The 21,373-nt window shown below is 44.1% G+C and overlaps 2 protein-coding genes across 2 annotated transcripts in view; one reads left to right on the top strand and one right to left on the bottom strand.

Annotated features, from left to right (window-relative positions):
• The window catches only part of SUGP1 (SURP and G-patch domain containing 1), a 74,844-nt gene extending 74,679 nt beyond the window's left edge, over nt 1–165 (bottom strand). Inside the window, exon 1 of the mRNA XM_088478420.1 lies at nt 85–165. Within this exon, the coding sequence (XP_088334546.1) occupies nt 85–106 (22 nt within the window). The 5' untranslated portion in view covers nt 107–165. The remainder of the gene's footprint in view (nt 1–84) is intronic.
• A 3,386-nt stretch (nt 166–3,551) lies between these two features.
• Nucleotides 3,552–21,373, top strand: part of MAU2 (MAU2 sister chromatid cohesion factor) — a 56,421-nt gene continuing 38,599 nt past the window's right edge. Inside the window, exons 1-8 of the mRNA XM_088478419.1 lie at nt 3,552–3,896; nt 5,648–5,665; nt 9,635–9,700; nt 10,151–10,246; nt 10,347–10,441; nt 18,164–18,191; nt 18,900–19,055; nt 20,528–20,674. Of these exons, the coding sequence (XP_088334545.1) occupies nt 3,552–3,896; nt 5,648–5,665; nt 9,635–9,700; nt 10,151–10,246; nt 10,347–10,441; nt 18,164–18,191; nt 18,900–19,055; nt 20,528–20,674 (951 nt within the window). The remainder of the gene's footprint in view (nt 3,897–5,647; nt 5,666–9,634; nt 9,701–10,150; nt 10,247–10,346; nt 10,442–18,163; nt 18,192–18,899; nt 19,056–20,527; nt 20,675–21,373) is intronic.

Here is a 21,373-nt window from a genome sequence, read left to right as displayed (position 1 = left end):
ATCGGTCACACACAGAGCCGGGCCTCGCCGCTGCTTTACTGTTTACAAGGCAGGGCTGGTCTTGGACCAGGCAGCCTACGGTACCTGCGGACTTCCAGCTCTCCATCTTGCGCTCTCTCCCCAGTATCCGCCCCTCCCTCCGCACTGTCCGCAGCCTTTCACGACGTTGCCCCCCCACCAACAGCAGCGACTGAGCCTTTTCCGGCGCAGGGCAGGCCGGGAAGTGTAGTCCTTACTAGGAGGGCAATATTCGGCACTCACTCTCTGACAGTGTCGTCTGATACACTTGAAATATGCCGTGACTGTGTGTGTATAATCCATACTTATCTGCAATCTGCTGTTTAATGATACAGTAGTAAAGTCGTTTTATTACAGAAAGACTTGTGCAGTACTCTGTGGCGCTCAAAGATACCAGAAATACATGATAAAGGATCACAAATAGTTTAATATATATAGTATATAATTCCACAGTTTAAATGACTCCCAGGAGTACAAAAATAAAAATCAACAATAATGCACATTAAAATTGAAAAATATAAAAAACAATCAACTCCTTTATATAGTTTAGAGGGTTGCACTGTTAGCAATAAATGCACTGATACTTTGTAAGTGAGCTAAAAAGAGAACAAAGTAGCAATATTATTGATAACAATCCAGGAGCATAAAAAAGGAAACAGGAAAGAAAAGTCAACCTTTACTAATGCTGAGCATCCACTATACAATTATCTGTCAGATATCTGTCCAATCTGGCTGGTTGGAATGAAAACCTGGTAATATATGGGAGCAAATGACAGTCGTCCATTTGCTCACAAACACTGGAAAACAAACAAAAATGGTCGTTCAGACAAATTGGTTAAAACACACAAATTTAACCAATTTGAACAATTTTTGTCCTTTTTTCAGTGTTTAAAACCATATGATCGACTGTCATTTGCTCCCACACATTACCAGGTTTTCATTCCAACCAGCCAGATTGGACAGATATGTGACAGAAAATTGTATAGTGGATGCCCAGCTTTAGATCTCCATGAGTGCTAAGCACACTTGATGGACATAATGTGCTAGTATAATCAATTAAGTCTCTGGACTCCGTTTTACTGAATGCTGAAGTAGTGGATTCACAGCTATGAAAGAGTAAAAATAAATATAAAAATCCAAATGTCGTCACTTGTACTCACTGGCTTTTGGTGCCCGGCTTGGAGCGTAATGGCTGGCGCCAGATAGGAGCCTATCCTAGTGGCTCGCGCTGCTGTGTAACCTCCCTGGGGAGACAAGAACTCACGCCCAGTGGTAAGGGGGCCGTGCCACTTCAGTAACAGTCTGTAGCATCGGGCAGCAAACCTGTGTTAGTTGGAGCTGGCGGCAAATAGACCTCCAACAGGTGTTCATGTAGTTGAAAAGCCTCGCTCACAGGACGGCAAAGCGTGACTGGAAGCCGGGCATGCAGTGACAGTGCTCCAGCTGACGTGCTCTTAGTGGAATGGATATACCAAGCCAAGTTGGGAGGCACATCCAGTGGGACACCAATAAACGTTGTTTTAATCCAGAGCAGTTTTACAAGTACACACATGGCTTAGTGTGTCAGTATGGACACACTTGGTGGGGAGCAAGGGCTGGACAAAAGTGTTCCATACTGATGTATGCTAGCTAGCAACAGTTATATGTATCAGTGTCACGTTTAGTAGCTTTATTGTGAAGATCACATATGAAAAATACAGAGTCCAATAATAATCATCATTAGCAGCAGCCCACCCGGCGACCGTTTCAGCCAAAACCTAGTTGGTTTTCCTCAGGGGCTGTGAGCTGCTGATTATTAGACGCTGTATTTTTCATTTGTGTTCTTCAGAATAAATCTACTAAACGTTAGTGCTGGCTCTTTGTTGCATTTTTCTCCAAAAAAGTTAATCCATATATTTATCTTGTATGAACCAGGCACCGCAACTTTAAGGATTTTTTTTTAGGATCGCTGTCATGTTTCAAATGTTTTACACACACATATATATATATATATATATATATAAAATGAAAATCGTTTGATTGAAACGTTGAAGTGAACTAGAAGTTCATATAACCCAGCTCTAACGTGATTTATTTTGGAGTGCCGCCGCCATCCTGCATCTGTGTTTTCTACATGGCGGAGGGCACCCACAGTTATATCCTGAGGAAGAGTGCCGAGCCTATGCTACATTTACATAGATCTATCGATCTATCTATATGGGCCGCTCCAGCTACCACTGTGCGCAGTTCAGTTGTGTGCCTGGCTGCTGCAGCGGCGGGCACGGCATCAGCGGTTTCCCCTACAGTGGTGGTGGATGTAAGGGAAAGGGAATTATTAAATTGATAAACCAACAGAGCTGGAGTCCATGGTGGCTGGGTGCTGAGTGTCACAGGACACAGGCATTAACTGCACTCTGAAAGGGCACTCAGTGAAAGCCATCCATTCCATGGCTGTCAGTGAGTGCCCTCTCTGAGGGCAGGTAATGCCTGTGACACTCAACACTATCTTCCTTTGCTCCTGTCAGCATTTATTAATTTAGGTCTGTGACAATATAGCAGTGTCTCTCATACAGTGGCCTTACAAGTCTGTATTAGGACCTGCTACCCATACAAGAACTAGCTCTGGTGGCATGCTGCTCTTAGCACTATATTTTACCTGCCACTGCAGGACACGCCGCTCAGTGACAATACACACCTATAAATGGAGATAGACACGCCATTTGTGCGTAATATGACTCGCCCCCTCAGCGGCGTGCCGTGCTTTGTGCGGCACACTCTGCTGCCAACGTGCTATCTCCCTAAAACTAGGTTTCAAAAGTAGGCAAGTGTGCTTTAATGCCACTTTCACAGTCTCCCTGAAATGCTTTTTCAATTGCAGGCAAGTATTATTTAATGATTTACTACTCAACTGTACATGCACTTTACAAATATAATAATATCATGAAATAGATTTCTAGGTAGTAGGAAACTTTTATATGTGGCATCAGCCACTTTTACCTGAAGGGCTGGAGAGTTACATACTCCAGATCAGGGCCGTAGCTAGGGTAGTGCGGCCGGTGCCATCGCACAGGGCACCACAGGTCGGGGGGCGCTGTTTGGGCCTGTCAAATTTCTGTTTATTATCATTCTTGCTTGTAGCTTCCTCTTATTTCATCCCCAGCATCTCCTGGCCTCTCCTTTCTCTTCCCTGGCCCTTCCCCATGAAGCCATGGCCCTTTTTAGGGTGCATTATGTCCCTTTGATAAATGAGGGGGGTGCCAATGCTCTTTCTGGCACAGGGCACCAAAAAGTCTAGTTACGGCTCTGCTCCAGATGCAATTGGTACTTTACCCTATGAAACAAAAAACGAAAAATAAATGAGGGAGACATATAAAGAATAAAATCAGGGTGCTACAGCTCGGTATAGGTAATAACAAGACATAAGGAAACATGTGATGTGGATAAAATGTAAATCCCACGCCTGACACACTAGTATCACATCAATATAGACAGAGTAATATGCGACAGCATTGTTATTATCAGCCGTGAGTGCCTGGGAGTAGCATCAACAGACAATGGGGGAACTACAATTCCCAGACAGCACTGCGCGCTGCTCTCGCGAGTTTTGCTCCAGAGGCGGGGACAGGGCCTTGTTGTTGGTGTCAGTGATGGCGGCAGCGGCGGTGGTGGCTCCCCAGGCTGAGGCCTCGGAGTCGTGGTACTTAGCATTGCTGGGTTTCGCCGAGCACTTCCGCACCTCCAGCCCACCCAAGATCCGCCTGTGCGTGCACTGCCTGCAGGCCGTCTTCCAGTTCAAGCCGCCGCAGCGTATCGAGGCCCGGACTCATCTGCAGCTCGGCTCGGTCCTGTATCACCACACCAAGAACAGTGAGCTGGCCCGGCAGCACCTGGAGAAGGCGGTGAGAGGAGACCGTGGGGAAATGATCCGGAGATTGGGAACGGGTCGTTGATCTGGGAGGTGGAGGGAACAGATGGGCATTAGGGGGCATCTCCCATCCTAGTGTTGGCAGAGCTCCAGCATTACCAGCCCAGGCTCCATTAGCCCAGCTCCGGATTCAGACTCCAGCTCAGTCCTTGCTATCACTGGCTGTGCAGTTATAAATAATGTTTTGTACCTTATGTAGGACTGATGCTCATATAAAGTAAATGTAGTGTATTAAAGGTGACATTTGTTAGGCACTGCTTGAATTTTATGTTTGATTCCCCAAATATAAATTAGAAGTGAGCAGCAAATACTATTAAAAATAAACAGTATAAGTTCTGCCCCCATTCCACCACCCCATCCCATCTTTTTCTCACGCCTATATATTCACCTCCAGCAATGTGGTGCTGTAGGCATAGGGCAAATCATGCTTCCTGATACCCTGACAGACACTCCATCATTAACACTGTTACATTGGCTCTGGTCATCTGCCTGCAGGAAATCTGTTATCCTATTATTCCCATCTGTTCTCTAACAGCCCTTATAGAGTTTTTATTCAGTATGTCAATAAGTGACACTCTTCTTATTATTTAAAACAATCACATTCTTGGTATCTTGAAAGGGCTTTACCCTGTATAAGTATTATTTATTTTTTACCCAGGGCCTTGTTTATTTGAGCCATGCTTTATTTGTCATAATCTAATATGACATTTGATTTTTTTTTTCTGGATTACCTCTAGAGTACTGTAATTGTTTACATTCTTTTATTTTTATCTACAAAAAGCCCCACTGCATTTGCTGTTAGATGCATTGTTACTTTTATTTTCACTTGCAATATGCTGTACTTAAAATGTGTTCCTGGTATTGTCTTAAATTTTAGGCATGGTACAAATATATATATATATATATGTGTGTGTGTATGTATATATAATATAGCTAGCTTTGGGTTTTTTTTTTTTTTTTTATAACCACTTTATTTTGTCGTTTTTTTTAATGAACTGTTGAACGCAGTGGATTACTTATAGGTCAGACTTTAGCTCTAGATATTTTGGTACAATTAACAATATTCCTCTATGGTCAATAATTATCGTTACGTTAATTAGTTTTGTCAGCTCTTGTGTCTATAAACAGTCATCAAAACTGTCTAGAGTGTAAATTACAGGCGTTATGTAAGGCTCCGATTTTATGGAACCAGACGGATTTCAGAGCGACTGGCTCTAAATTTAAAGAGGTCATCAGTTATAAGGCTGGTTCAGTGTTATAACTGCTGCTTTAAATTTAGCAGCAATCTCGCTGAAATCCTTTTGGTAAAATCGGAGCCTATATACCCCTTTCACATCACAATGCCGGGTTGCACCTGGGATTTTGTTCACACGCCTATCCCGGTTGAGATCCCTTTTAGACTGACAGCCCGACTTGGCATATTGCATCGCATCGACCTGGATTATCCGTTCACACTGCAACGTAAACCGGGTTGAACCCATGTTCAACCCCGCTCATTACCAGGGTTGAAATGCCGGCTTATCTCAACCTGGCCCTTTCACACTGCACAGTATCCCAGGTTGCTGGGCGTTCACGTGCAATAACCCAGGTTATTGCAGCAAGTGTGAAAGGGGTATGACATAACGCCCTGCAGCTCTTTGTTTCTTCTTATGTACTAGTTCAAGATGATATACTTTTTTATATGGGCTGTGTGACTAATACTCTTTTACTGGTCTTGTTTTCCAGTGGTTAATTTCTCAGCAAGTATCCTTTTTCCGAGTGATGCTCAGTGGAGCCGGTCGGGAGTGAGACAAAGCGCATCAGCACTAGGCTGATGCGCTGTATGCTCTAGCAGGGATCACCCAAGGGGGAAGTTTTCACTCCCCCCGCTCCGGCATATGAGATGTTAATACATCTCACCGGTAGTGCTTCCTGCGTCGCCTCGGTAAAGAAGCGAAACAGGAAGCGTTATATCGGCATAAGTGCTGCTATAATACATCTGCCTCACAGTATCCAAAGTGTAAGGTTGCCAGCATATTGTTTGGGGTAACTTCTAAAGATTTCAGTAATTTCATCTCATCTGTAGCCTGTAGTTAGGTGTCTTGCTCTGATATTAGACAGACTCGCATATATTCCCTGCATTCAATTGTGTACCATCTGTAATTTACAAATATCCTTGTATCCTTACTGCTTATACTTGCAAAGGATTTATAGGAGATAATTTTAGGAAGTGAACCACTTGAACTCATAGGGGGAAATTCAATTGTACGTAATATGCCGTTCTGGGCATCACAAACTAGCGAAGTGTGCACTATCGTAACTGTCCGATATGGGCACTTCAGCAAAGCAAGTTCGTTAGCCGTGGGTGTACTAAGGATGGATTGAGTGTATATACATTTGTCAGAATTAATTAAAAACTAATTTGGGGATCCTTAGTGTATATATATATATATATATATATATATATAATTTTTTTTTTTTTTTGTTCAAACAACGGTGTAGATTATACTACAGCTTTCCAAAGACCATATTGGGGAATTCAATTGTTTTTACGCAACGCTGTTTGTTTGTTTTGTTTGTGTACTATTCGGAGCTATTGAATTGTTTCTGCAGACAGAAGCCAATGCATGATTTCTGCTCGCAGCCTCCTGAGGTGGCGAGCAGAAAAGTCCTTCTTTTCGGTGCCCAGGCTGCCGTTTGGGTGTGCTAAGCAGGACTTTAGTTGAGTTTAGCCACTTTACATGTCTAAACCTGGACTGTTTGGGCAATATTTGTTTTAGTTTTCTGCGCATGTCGGGCCCAGTCAGTTTAGACCGGAGATTGGGTGCACAAATACAATTGCATTCCCTCCATAGTATTCAAAGTGTAATGTTGCCACCAAATTTTTGGGAATAACTTTTTAGATTTCAATGAATATTTATATAGTCTATATTCTCTTGTTGGCTAACTCCTGAAATCAACAGTTTGTCTGGCTATGGACAAAAACGTATATCAAGTTTTACAACTGTCCTAAATCTAGTACAGAATAGAATGACATTTTGAACTCTTGAATTACAATTCTACATTGCACAAGGCTGCAGGGCCATATCTGACTACAGTGCTTCTTCATACTGTCACAGGCCCCATAGTTATTATCAAGCTCTTCAGGCTGATTGCACATTTAGTGTAAACCTGTTGAAATGTGATGTAGATAACACCCCCGCCATCACCTCCTTCCTTGCTCTATTACCTGAATTATGGGGCTATGCGTTGTGAAGTGCTCCAGAATTAAATCAGCCCATTACAACAGTGACTTGTGAGTAGGCTTCCAACACAGCTGATCTATGGGCCTGATTCAGCACGGTTCGCAAGTCTGCAATCGCACGCACCCGCTTCCTGTGAAAATCTGCAAATGAATGCGATCGCAGAACTATACCAAGACGCCCACTTCCCATTACATACATCCGTAAGGCAGCGAAAACCTCAGTATCATCGATTTAACATCTGACCATACGCACAGTTGTGGTTGAGCTGACCCTGACTCAAAAACTGTAAAACTTCATGTCGCCATCTAGACCTCTGGCTGCATATGCCATCGCAGGGGCATTAATTAAGCACGCCTTGTAACGGCGTTCAAATGCACATGCACGCCTGCGTTCTTTAGACCCGCCCTCTTCACTCCCAAACGGTGCTTCCTGTCAGTCATTGCTTTGTGCCGCTACGTGTCCGCTGTTGGCATAACCGAGCACAGTGACCGGCTTGCACATGCGCACTGCGGTGCATACGCACAGCGGATGGTACAATGCAATGATCATTTGCCGTACACGCGCAATTCCGAACACACACTATATGATCTGCATGATATATCTCATTGTGTGTACCCAGTTTAAGACAGGCCATGTGTTGTCCACTGACCGTTTGCTACTCGTTAGAGTGAGGCTAGAAACTGGGGCTATACGCAGGATGTTGGAGGTGAGCATTAATGTCAGGCCCATGTAATGGGACCTGGTTTCAACCAAAACAGAATTTTTGATCATGGCAGGATTTATTCTTTTTGATGAATCCCAGTTAAATAAACAGAACATAGTATATTTATAAATGTCCATGGTTAGGCATTTTTCATGTATGAGCGATATGGTTCTGGCTTAAGCAGGGCATCCTGGACCATAGAGGCATGTGAAGATGGGAAGATCTCTCAAACAAATAATTTTTATTGACACAGTATATGTATCAGCAGTTTAGCACTGCAATAGTTGAAGGATTGATACACCATAAGCAGAGTACCATGATCTAATAATGTGTGCATAATACGTATATGATTCACATATAATTACTATAAGAAACATTGCGTCTGTACCTGCAGGACCACCACAGTGGAATGGTTGAAGGTCACCTGAATTTTGAAATGGTGCAAAGGACTAAATACTCTAAAAACTCTGGAGGTTATGGCTATTATTCTAGAGCTCATTTACTGTTAAACACATAAAATGATACTGTTAAAATATCTATGTACATTTAATTAGAGGTAGATATATGTGACAGCATAATGTGCTACTTGAGATACTGTAGTGGTGAAGGAGAGACTTCATCCAGTTATTAAAAGAGGTATATACTTTATAATCCACAGGGGTTAAATCGTATGAGCTCCTGAAGAATTTTTAGTTTGTAAAATAACTGCTGTAATAAGGCTGAAAATGTATGTTATTAAAAACAAATGGCTCTTTAATTGCCTACAATATACTGCTTAAAGCTGATTAGTTCCACAATTGAAATTGCTCCTATACTTTAAGGTAGTGCTTCCCATCTCCAGTCCTCAGGGACTCCTGACAGTACACTGTTTAACAGCTTCTTGGTCTGCCACTTTATACAGTGCTTGGCGGTTTCCAAGCTGTGTAATACCAGGTACACACTAGACGATATGTCGTCCATTCTGGCAGCTTCGGTTGACATATAGTCCACATCGGGCAGTGTATACCCGCTATGTCGCTGACTATGCGCGCTCTTGCGTGTCGGTAGCGACGTCACCAGTCAGACCTGCATGCAGAACCGAAGGGCGATAGTCAGCGGGGGCTATGCTGCTGAATGCAGCGTGGCCCCCTCTGTCACTCCCGGCATCGGCAAGTGTGTACGCACTTTCCTATGCCGGGTCCTGCCGATGTCGTACACACCGTCTAGTGTGTACCCAGCATAAGGGTGGGATGACTCCTTTTTAATTCTGTGTACCTTTGTTCTAACTTATCACACAGTAAGGTGTCACTAGGGCTGTATATAGTTTTTTAGTTTTATTTTGGAGAACCCCGTCAAGTCAGTACAGAGCATATATGTTGTCATAATGTTTGGCTGTGCATGTTATAGATTAATACGGTAGCCAAACGTTGCTAGTTTTCCTGGGCACCTCTGTAGGGAGCGAGGGGAATTGAGTGAGGTTAGTGGTTGTGAACTGCCTTTTTCTGACCATTCCAGAGGCACTTTGTGGCCACCACAATGAATTGAATCCCCCAGATTAATGTAGACAACCTGTCCCCAAGGCCAAATATATAATGAACATCTGATCTCATGTCTTAAGCTTAATACATTTCAATCTATTATTATTATTATTATTATTATATTTTTTTTTTTTAGTAAACATTCGTGCATTGATTCGTATAAGCAATGGTAGAATTCATAAGTAAATATCTTTGCATGGTTAAAACAAAAAACAAACATCCCTCTGGTTTTCTATCAATGTTTGCAAGCTTAACTCGCTGCCTCTAGATTCCTCAGTTTGAAGATGTGAAGTTTGAAGCTGCAAGTCTTCTGTCAGAGTTGTATTGCCAGGAGGTGAGTTAGAAAGAAATCTTGTGATTTTTCTATTTTGAAATAGACATTTTATCAGCAATAATATTGTGAAACTTAGCAATCGTTATTAAGCAACTTATGAAACGGTGCGTTCAACATTTTTATATATATTTCTTTATAACATTATGAATTTTTTAAAGCTTCCTCAAATTTGTAGAGTGACTATTCAATTCCCTCATGAAGAATTGAGGTCCATTTTTATTTCTATTTGTTTTATGATCCTCTTATCTCTGGTGATGCAGAATTTTGTGTCTGAATACTACTAAATGGTTACATCTTCCTTGAATATTGATCCCACACCTCAACTTCTCTGCGATACATAGTTGAAAAATATTTATAGATGTTTAGTTTGTGCCTCACATTTAATGTTAATCGAGATATATATATGTACAGGCTACAGATGGTTAACATGTCTCATACATTCTGTTACAGAATTCTGTGGATGCAGCAAAGCCTCTCCTACGTAAGGCAATCCAGATCTCTCAACAGACCCCATACTGGCATTGCAGGCTGCTTTTCCAGCTCGCTGTGAGTAGCTTCTCAACGGATCTGCAAATGGGGCATCAGAATGAGTAAATATGTCTGATGGGGGCAATGCTCATCTAAATTCTTTATTACTGTTTTGCAGCAACTGCACACACTTGAGAAAGACTTGGTGTCAGCATGTGACCTGCTAGGAGTTGGGGCTGAGTATGCACGTGTGGTGGGCTCAGAGTACACCAGGTAAAAAGCTGTACATACACCCATTGGCAATAACCGAAAACATGACTGTGCTTAAATCTACCAATTATTTACAAAACATGTTGGTATTTTCTGTAAGCAGAAATATGTTAGTGTAAAAAGTACAAGTTTGAGTGATCATTCAATTTTCTTTCATCAATGGGAGACACTGGAGACCATGGGTATAGAGGAGCTGCAGGAGTTCTGAGCACCAAAGATTTAATTTATTTTTGGGCAGCAGCACAGGCTCCTCCTCCCTTATACCATGCCTCCCAACGCATTAAAGCCACTTTTTTTTTGTGTGTGCCCAAGGAGCTGGGCACGGTTTTATGTGCTGCCTGAAGCAACCTGATTTTACCGTCCCCTTTTTTTCATTTGGGCTGTCAGTGGGCAACGTTACTCATGCTCCTACTCACCACCTCATCACCCTGTTCCAGCGGCCGGCGCACTGGCGAGTGGGTTGGTGAAACTGGTCATCTTTTGTGGCTGGAGCAAGAGTCTGTCTTCTAGGAGAGAGAGGGGGGGGGGGGGCTCCTGTGTTGCACCATTTTATTTGTACAGTCTGTAAAGAAAACGTTTCATGTGTGGCACGGGATCATACTGGCCTTTGTGATTGTTGCTTTTTGAAGTCATGGGTTCCATTCTGAGGTAGTTCCCTCATAGGAACCGGCGTCGGAATCTTGCTTGTCACTCGCTATGCGGGAGCTGGCATTCCAGCCTTCTCAGCTATTAGCTTCAGTCACCACTCAGTCCATCCTGACTGAACTCTAGTAGTCTCTCTGAACCAGCTTCGGTTCAGGGTTTTTCCCAATCCATGCAAGGTCTGGTTCAGGTTTCTAGCTCGCTACAGCAAATGCTAGATCTTTTGGCTAAGCGCAAAATGACCAGACGGGGTAGTTCCACATCTTTTGCATTCAGGTTATGGCTCTGTCAGACAACTCCTCAGACCTAGAGGATGAGTTGTCCCAGGTGTCGGATGGTTATTCTTCCTCCGTACAGGAGGATAGCTTATCCCAGGTCGATGTTATTGCCTTGTTAAAGGCAGTTCATATGGTATTACTTTTCAAAGACTCTGAAGTCTCTCCGACCTCAGGCACCTCTAGAGGATCTCCTGGCAGAGGCCCGATTGCATCTGAACAAGAAATTTAGTTTCTAAATGGATCTTAACCTTTTATCCTCTCCCTCCAGAGGATCGGAAAAATTGGCCGTATCCTCTCACCGGTAAATGTGCACATTGCAAGGACCCTACAGACAAGAAATTGGAAAATTTTCCTTAAGTCAATCTTTGCTAACGCGGGTGCTGTCTTACACTTCGTTCTGCTGGGATAGCCAATGCCTTGGGTCGCTGGGTTGATTCCTTGGAAGCAGGTCTTCGTTCGGGATTCCATAGGTCTGATCTACAATTCTTAGTGGACAACATCCGGGAGGCTAGTGAGTATTTGTGTGAGGCTGCTGTTGAATTTGAAGTGCTTTTTTTCAATGGTTTTGGCATTGTGTCCAGATCTTCCTTAACCTTCCAAGAACGCCCCCCCAGTCCAGTTCTTAGCCACTGGCTTGCCAGTCGACGTCAGCAAGGCAAACGCCCTCTGGGCCTCCATCAGGAAACTTCTGACCTCCAATGTGATAGTCTGTTTCTCCTCCTCAGCGAGAAACAGGGTTTTATTCCAACCTGTTTTACGTTCAGAAACCAGACTGTTCCTTCTGTCTCATCCTCAACCTGAAGACGCTCAACCTGTTCCTCAGTGTTCCCAGGTTCAGGAAGGCATTGTTACGTTTCATCATGCAGACCATGGAACCAAGCTATTTTTCATGGCCCACTTGGACATCCTGGAAGCCTATTTACATATGCACATATGGGAGGACCAATATCTTTGGTTTGCGTTGCAGAAGGATCATTTCCAGTTTTGTCCTTTGTCTTTCTACAGCCCCTCGTCTTTTCATGTAGGTCATGGCAGCGACCTTTGCTACCCCCCCCCCCTTGAAAAAAATGAATATTAATGTTGTGCATATATATACACACACGCATGTGCAAATATTGGCGATAATACATAATTATTGGGACTAGAGAATAAATGGCACTTCAGGGCACCATATTAATGTTTATATATAAACACAGTATATATCCCTCACAAAGCGCTCTCCCCTCACTCCTCTTCAACCCCATATAGCTCTCCCTTTCTCGCACAGACCCCACACACACACCCCTCTCTGCACTCAGAGATCCACTCATAACAGCTCTCTACCCCCTCACTCAGCTCCACCACTAACCCACACACATCCCCACCTCACATAGACCCCCCTCCTTCCAAGCGCACAAGCTCTCCCTAATCACATTGATCTCCCCCCTCACTCAGATCCACCCACAGACATCCCCCACCTCACACAGACCCCCCTCCCCCCAAACACACAAGCTCTCCTCAATCACTCAGATCACCCACACACACTGATCTCCCCCCTCACTCAGATTCTAACTCTCTCAGAACCCCCCACACAGTTTATTCCCCCCCCCCCCCTCACAAACAACACTTGACCCACACCTAGATCCCCCAAACACAGAACACTTTCCCACTCTACATCGATTCCCCTACGGCCCTCACTATCATAGAGCTAAGTGGCGATCACTTGCTGAGCCTGCAACTCATTGAGAGATCAGTGCATCCATACTGGGGCAGTGGTGGGAGCCGCATATCCCCAACGCCACCTCCCACAGGTGCCCTCCTCTTCAGAATCAGGCATGTGCTGACAAATTTGTGGTCAGCACATACCCCTGACAGTTGGGGCAATGGAAGAGGTGCCACCTTTAAGACTGTACCTGGAGGGAGAGCGTCTCCATTGTCTCCCGTAGTTCCGCCCCTGTACCTACTCCTTCTGGTGCAGTCTACAGATGTTCTTCAGTAGCATCTGTGCCTCACTGTCACTGCAAACCCACGGCTGGCTGATTAATTGGCGCAAGTCCAGCCTTACTCAGTCTCAGGAGATGCTGCAGCTAGGTGCTCTCCTGGACTCCAAAGCTCAGACTTTTTTTTCCCCCCCGCAGGGGCAAGCTGGTCTCCCTCCAGTCCCAAAATGTTCATTTTCTGGTTAGAGAAACAGGACTTCCTTTTTTTTTTTTTTTTTGACCAGAAATGTGTGAAAACTGCAGACTTTTCGCACATTTCTTGTCCCTCCCTTATGAGGGTGCGAGCAGAAATACTTGCACTGTTGGCTCTTGCACCAGGACAGGGCAACAGCTGAATTGCTCCGTTGGGCACCCATCACTGACAGCCAATTGCGCAAACAATTGGATCGACCCCTAAATTATGTCCTTTCGGAGAGCACAAACCTTTGTTATAAAAATGTATTTGCAGTGTCTTAGTTTTGAAAGCAAAATGTTAAGATAGATTTTTCTAGCACAGTAATAATCTTGGTACCGTGTTTGTCTTGGCTTGGAATTCTTGGGAAACATAATTACTTTGATAAATGTATTAATACTGAGTCTGCTGCAGGTGCTGATGGCAGCCAGATTTACTTCCAGTACGGCTTGATGCGTATAGTCGCATTGCCACCATTTTTGCCGAAGTCATCATTAGCATTGGCACTTCAACCAGCCCCATGCTTGGTGCAAAATATATGTCAGAAACGGGCGTCCCTTATGCATGCCTTAGTATAGCACTGATGTCGGGCTACATGTCCATGACACTCCCATGAAATGGGTGTCTTGCGTGCCTTGGCAAGGTAGCCGCCCAGTTGACCCTCTACATTTGGACTTGCATTCGGCTCAGAATCGGATACAAAATGTTTCTCGTATGCCTTTTCAAATGTAGTACTTTTGTACGGCCTATCTAGGCTTGGGCCAGGGTGGTTTTGCTGCTCCCTTTCTCTGACCTGTGGCACAGTTTTTTACGAAGGGGTTTTCCGTTGCCCAAATGAAATGGCCTACAAATTATATTTAAAGCTAAAATTAGTTTTAAGGATTTGTTTAAAACTAATTGCTGCAGAAATAGCATAAGTGCCTGTAACTTGCTGGCTATTATATTTAAGCCATAGTGTGTTCTCCAGTATGCTGCATGAAGCAGTAGGTCTGCAACATTGTTGCTTCTTATAAATAGGGAGTTGTGGGGACTCCTGGGCAACTAATTTGTTGGTGGCCCCTACCAATTAAATTGCCGATATGATTTGTTAGCAATGTTAATAAAAAGTAAAATGTGTACATACTATTAGCACCACCAATGTGTTAATTACACTACAATGCCCCCATTTCTCATTATGCCACACAGAAACCACAGTTTACATATGCCACAGTGCCCCCAAAGCTGGTGATGTAGCTATGTGTTGAGACCCGTGAGCGACTGTTCTGCAATGGATTGCAGCGACCATCGTATACTGCAGACCTGGCCAACCTGTGGCTCTCCAGCTATTGTGAAACTACAAATCCCAGCATGCCCTGCCACAGTTAGCATTCCTTAATACCAAAACTGTGGCAGGGCAGCTAGAGAGCCACAAGTTGTTCAGGCCTGGTATGTTGTGTACACCCAGTTCCACCCAATTCATGGTTTGATGAGTTGTGTGGCCCCATCTTCCCATCTGTGTTGCACGTCTGATGGAACGATGCGACATACGATGCCATTTGCCAATATTAATACTGTAACCGTATATTGAGCAATTGTATGGCAGATAGTGCAGTTTGTACACCGGCACAATATATCATTACTCTGTATTGGCCCGTCGCAAGATCACTGGATCGTTCAGGTGTGTACCCAGTAATCTGTAAACTGACATCCAATTAACTTATGGGGTGTAGAGTGGATGAGGCAGACTGCAAACAAGTGCCCTCTAAATGATTTCTGAGATATTAGTTTAATTGTAAGTGCAAAACTTTTTTGTTTTTTGGCCTGTCATTTCTATAAATGATTTACATACTTCTGTCTTTTATTTAGAAAACAAGATTCCTCTGTCCTGTAGTCCTCAGGAGTTACTGTTCAGTCTCTATTATCCTAAAGGGAGATAAACTGGGTCATCTGCACCTTGTGGTTGTGAAGCAGAGTGTATAGATTTACATTCTAAGCTAACTAGTGTGATCACGCACCAATATATGTATGGATATTGATATCTAATACAGAGTGTAGGTAATATGTTAATACAGAATGACCTCAGAACTAAGGTATATATGCTCTTCAAATGTCAGACAGCAATTATACTGCATAGATAATAATCGCTAGAAGCGGTGGATAATTTCAACTACTAAATAAAGCTGATATAATACCCGCAAGCTATTAGCCATATTATTAATGGGCTGACGCATCAGCTGGATCATAAAATCCATGAGGTTCATGTCTATATGGTATGAATTCAGATTGTGAACAAAAACATATCCTATAAACCTGGTAATTAACACTGACATTGGAGTGAATACACAGTGAAAGATAATCATTACACTTTGTGTAATATCTTGTAGAATAACAAATATTTGTTACTACTATAATTATTTGATACTGTTGCAGATAAGAAGAAAACAACTAGTGGTTACAGAGTGAATACAAAGTAGCATATATTAGTTATAGTAACAACAATCACTCTCTGCAGGTAAACCTAGGAAACAATGGACCCATGAAGTGCACTAGAATAAATCTGGTCTTTGCCTTCTTTTGTTCTAGTATAGATTTACATTCTATTCAAAGTAGACTGCAACTTTGTATTTGAGGCAGGACCAGCTCCAGGTGGAGTAACGCCCTGTTCCATAATTTTTTGGTGCCCCAAGCCCTCCAGCAGGTGAAAAGGGTGTGTGGTCTAATTACCATAAACCACACCCCCATTACGCTATTTTGGGGATGTACCCATATGGCATGCCTATTGTTTTACGTTCTGCTGGAGGTGAGCCCAGCACTCATCAGCAGCTGGGCTGCCCCCGGCCGTCTCCCTGCACAGAATGGACGCCGCACGCAGCTTCACCAGCACCGCAAAGTAGAGCTGCGGCCGTGTGTCCCCAACCTCTCGACCACTCGCGGGACACTTCGGCCCGCAGGTGGAACAGCAGGACAGTGCGCAAAAAACTGGACTGTCCCGCTGAAATCGGGATGGTTCGGAGGACTACGCCTCTATGGGGTGGCGTCCCTGTTTGACCACACTGGTCAAACACCCCTGGAACCGACCTTGATTGGAGGGGATTACGTTGCTTTTGTCCCACCCTGCACTAGCCATATGTGAGTTTCCACCCATATATGAAACTGTCCTATTGAAGTTGGAAAACCGTTTTTAAATACTATTGTTTTAAATGTATGTATTAGTATCATAATACTCCATGTCACTATTCTTGTCCAGATCATGGCCAGCAACATAATCATTCTATAAATAATAGCTACACATTCCTGGCCAGTGATCGCGGTGAGCGAAAAAAGTTTGTGGGTCCCAGGGACCCCTCACTTTAAAAAATTGGGGTCTTATTCCTCTCTTTCTGGGTCAAATCACATTATATTGATACAATGCTGGGGGAAGATAGCAGTTGGGGTATAGGGGTTAAGGGTAAGCAGTAGTTGGGGTAGAGCTGAAGATAGAGGCAGGGAGAAGTGGGGGGTGAGGACAGGCAGTGCTGGGGTCAGGGAGGAGGTATGTGCAGACAGCAGTTGGGAAAGTGATGGGGGCAAGGATAGACTTAGGGGCAGACAGTGCTAAGAGTAGGGGGGTAAGGGTAGAAATCATCTGGGACAGCATTGGAGCAAGGAGGGGATTTGGGGCAGGCAGTACTGGGGACAGTGCTTTGGGGGTAGGGAGGAGGTAGATAGCAGCTAGGACAGTACTGGGTTGCAAGGATTACGTTGGGGGCAGGCACTATGTGGGTAGGGAGGGGGCAAGGGTAGATAGCAGCTGGGCAGGACTGAGGGGCAAGGATGGGGTTAGGTTAGGAGTAGGGAAGGGGTAAGGGTAGATAGCAGATGGATAGATAGTACAGGCAGTACTGCGGGTAGGCTCTAAGGCACTGCAGGCACAGGGGACGCACGCTACTGCAGGGGAGACACATCTACACATACAGGGTCATAGCCTTAAGCCTAACCATCTCTCCTGGCATAGATGCAATGCAGGGGAGTGTAGGCAGGCAGACAGACCAGACCACACATCATGGGGCAGTGACAGAGAGCAGCGCTTACCTTTGCGCAGGAAGAGGGTGGCTGCACAGTACTGGGTGAGTCGGGACAGTCTCTGCGGCCGGAATCAGCGCGTCCTGTGGAGGATGCAGAGGCACCGCAGGAGACCGACCTGAGCTCGAGGAAAGAGACCAGCAGATCGCTGCGCTGGCGGGCTCAGAGAGGGGGAGGAAGACAATGCAGGCTGCAATTGGCTAAAGAGACAAAGCCAGTGATTAACTGGAGGTGGTGCTGCTGTTTCTTCCGAGGAGTGAGCGGAGCCTGGCTGTCCTAGTGTCTGGTCGGAGCTGCCTGGAGATTGGGTGAGTTGCGGGGGCTAGATGTAATCAGGAAAAGCTGCCGGCGGCTATTGGTTGTGAGGACGCCGCCGCTGGCGACGATTGGCTGCAAATAGCGCGTCCTGCGGGACCCACTTTGTTTTAAAAATTGGGTCCCAAACAGCCTGTAGCGCGTAAATACACGCTACAGCACGTATTTTGCGAACCCTGCTGGCTTGTTTGATATCTGTAGCTGCCATGCACCAGCAATGGCTGCATACAACAGAGGCCAGGGTGTCTAGTATCAGTGCTTTGTTTTGTTGCTTACACTTTTTCTCTCTTATTTTCAGAGCATTGTTCTTGCTGAGCAAAGGAATGGTAAGTGTTTTATGTGTTAAGTTAATATTTTCCGTGTTCTCAAGTAACTCTGGGCCTGATTCAGTACGGATCTCAACTGTGATCGCAGCTGCGATAATATGCTAATGTCAGAGATCGCATTGTAATCTCAGCACAGCATGAGGGCGCCCACTTCCCCTTACTGACATCCGTAGTTCTTTGCAAGACTGCGAAGCTATCGGTAACAGCGAGTACAATCGCAGCCTCTCACACAGTTGCACAAGGTCTGACCTTAGGAATTGCTAACCTCGTCACACGCAGTGGGAGCTCAAGCTGCTTATGGCATCGCAGTGGCCAATTTATGCACAACCCTGTAATGGCGTTCAAACCCTCTGACACGCCCGCATTTCTCTGACCACCCCCAAACGGTACTTCCCGTCAATCACTCTGCGATGGGTCTTGCGTAGTCACTATGATCACAGTCGAGTGTTTGCGCACTGCGAGCCATATGCATGTGCAGAGCGCAACAATCAGTCGATTGCATGTGTAACCACAGCTGCGATCGCTGCTGAATCAGGACCTCTATTACCAGCTGTTCATTTTGTTGTCTTTTTTTGGTCTTGTGATAGATGGTTTTTTTCATATTGACCCATGACCTTGCATGTATCTCTACTAGTTGGCCACAGAAATATATGGGTGTCTATGGGATGAGGTATGTTTTCAGGCATTCATTTACTGTTTCTGTCTTAGCTATTGTTGATGGAGCGGAAGCTGCAAGAAGTGCACCCACTGCTGACTTTGTGCGGACAGATTGTTGAGAATTGGCAGGGGAACCCCATTCAGAAGGAGTCCCTCCGGGTTTTCTTCCTGGTTCTGCAGGTGACACATTACTTGGATGCAGGACAGGTATGACTGAATCTACAAACCCTATTTCCCCACTGATGTAAGGGCCATTGCTATTTTATTAAAAGACCCAGGAGCCTGCCATGCAATAAGTCGTTGCCACATTTATAGGCACTTCTACTTTTGCCCACGTAAAAGTCTAACCTTAATAAGTAGAGACATTTCACTTTATTAGAATTTTGATGGTGTTACAGAAGTTGACAAATTTGTTGGTACCCTTCCAGCTGTCTCTGGTCTAATGGGTGCCTATTCCAGATTGCATGTTTCGGCTCTCTCCATAGATTTTACATAGGATTCAGATCATGGCTCACAGAAGGCCACTTCAGAATAGTCCAGGCAGTATTTGGCTACTTTTAGCTGAGTGTTTAGGGTCATTATCCTGTTGACCCATGACCTGTGACTGTACTTTCTTACACTGGAAAGTGTTTTGCTCCAGAACGCCTTGGTTTCATTGTACCCTGCACAGATTCAAGGCACCCCGTGCCAGACGATGCAGAAAAAGCCCCAAAACATAACCAAGCCGCCTCCGCGTTTCACAGTAGGTATGGGATTCTTCTCTTTGAAAGCTTAATTTTTTCGTCTGTGATCATAGAGTTTGTGATTTGCCAAAATGCCCCAGTTATGACTCGTCTGTCCAGATGACAATCTCCCATAAGTATTGTGGCTTGTCCATATACATTTTAGCAAATTCCAGTCTGGTTTTTTACTTTGCTTTTTTCAAAAGTGTAGTTGTCCTGTGTCATCTTCCATGGGAGCCCACTGTCGCTCAAAAAGCGTTGGATGGTGCCATCAGACACTAATGTACCTTGACATTGGAGTTCTGCTTGTATCTCTGGAAGTTTTCCTTGGCTTCATCTACCTTCCTCACTATCTTTCTGTTTAACCTAGGGTTAGTTTTCTTCATGCAGCTGCGTCCAGGGAGCTTGGCTACAGCCCCATCTCAATTTAAATAGGCTGAGTGACTGATTAGAAGATTGAAGACGTGTATTTGTAATTCGAGAAAGAAATTAGTGTGAAATATCATTATAATCCAAGGGGTACCAACAAATCTGTATGGGCCATTTTAGAATATCCAATCCAATCTATGGGGTACCAACAATTCTGTATGGGCCATTTTAAAATATCTTTGGAGAATAAGCAATAATTTATATCTCCACAGTTTCTTTGCTGTATTCTATGACATCGCAAATGCATGTAGATAGTTTTAATTTCATAACTTTTCAGGATTTATCCATTACAGTACAGCTGGAGTATGTACTATAGACTACAGCTGTACTGTAATGGATAGATCTGACATTTTGTGTGAAGGAAGTCTGGTTTTCTAATATACACCACAGATGGCGACTTGTCAGGATTGCAGAAGTGAACTATTCTATTTTGTAGCTTGCAAGGCTTAAGTACATTTAGTTGGCAGAACTGTTGTGCTACATACATTACCAATAGAGTGTGCAGTGTTTTGTGTGGTTGTTTTGCAGGTGAAGAGTGTGAAACCGTGCCTCAAACAGCTGCAGCAGTGCATCCAGACTATTTCCACTCTCCATGATGATGAGATATTACCCAGCAATCCAGCTGACCTGTTTCACTGGCTGCCTAAAGAGCACATGTGTGTTTTGGTTTATTTGGTAGGTCTTAACTTGCCTTTCTTTAAAAATGTGTTTTACAGGTCTTTGCTCAATTATAGAATAAAAATTACCTATATGTCAATTTCAGTAAAATTCTTCTGTCCCTACTTTCCTTCAAATGTCTCATTTAGGCAGCTTGTTTTTGCTGTCCTTGGGTGTGTCGCCACACAGTGTGTACAAATGTATCTAATGTGCAGTTCAATTTTGTTTACTTTTCAGCATTAATGTGAACAAAAGTCCTTTTATGTAGAACGCCAGGGTTTCCCAACCTCTGTTCTCAAGACACACCAACAGTCCAGGGTTTAGTGATATCCATGCTTGAGCACAGATGGTTAAATCAAAATAACTAAGGTACTAATTAAGACACCTGTGCTCAAGTATGGCTAACCTGGACTGTTAGTGTGCCTTGAAGACTGTGGTTGGGAACCACTGTAATACACAAAATGAAGAAGTCATTATAGTTAAGTTCAGTGGGTCTCAACTCCAGTCCTCAAGTACCACCAACAGGTCATGTTTTGTGGATTTCTTTTCTTTAACAGGTGACTTTATTATTTTGCTGGGTCAGAAATTATCCCACCTGCTGCCACAGATAGAAAACCTCAAAACATGACCTGTTGGGGATACTGGAGGGTTGAGGCTGAGAAGACCTGGTTTAGTTTGTAAGATTTGTGTGAGAGACATGAACAACTAACTCACCTT

Source organism: Taudactylus pleione, unplaced genomic scaffold (assembly GCF_031769625.1).
Source record: "Taudactylus pleione unplaced genomic scaffold, aTauple2 ptg000214l, whole genome shotgun sequence".
NCBI lineage: Eukaryota > Metazoa > Chordata > Amphibia > Anura > Myobatrachidae > Taudactylus > Taudactylus pleione.
The sequence above is the reverse complement of the archived record's forward strand: the minus strand, read 5'-3'. Positions and strand labels throughout refer to the sequence as shown.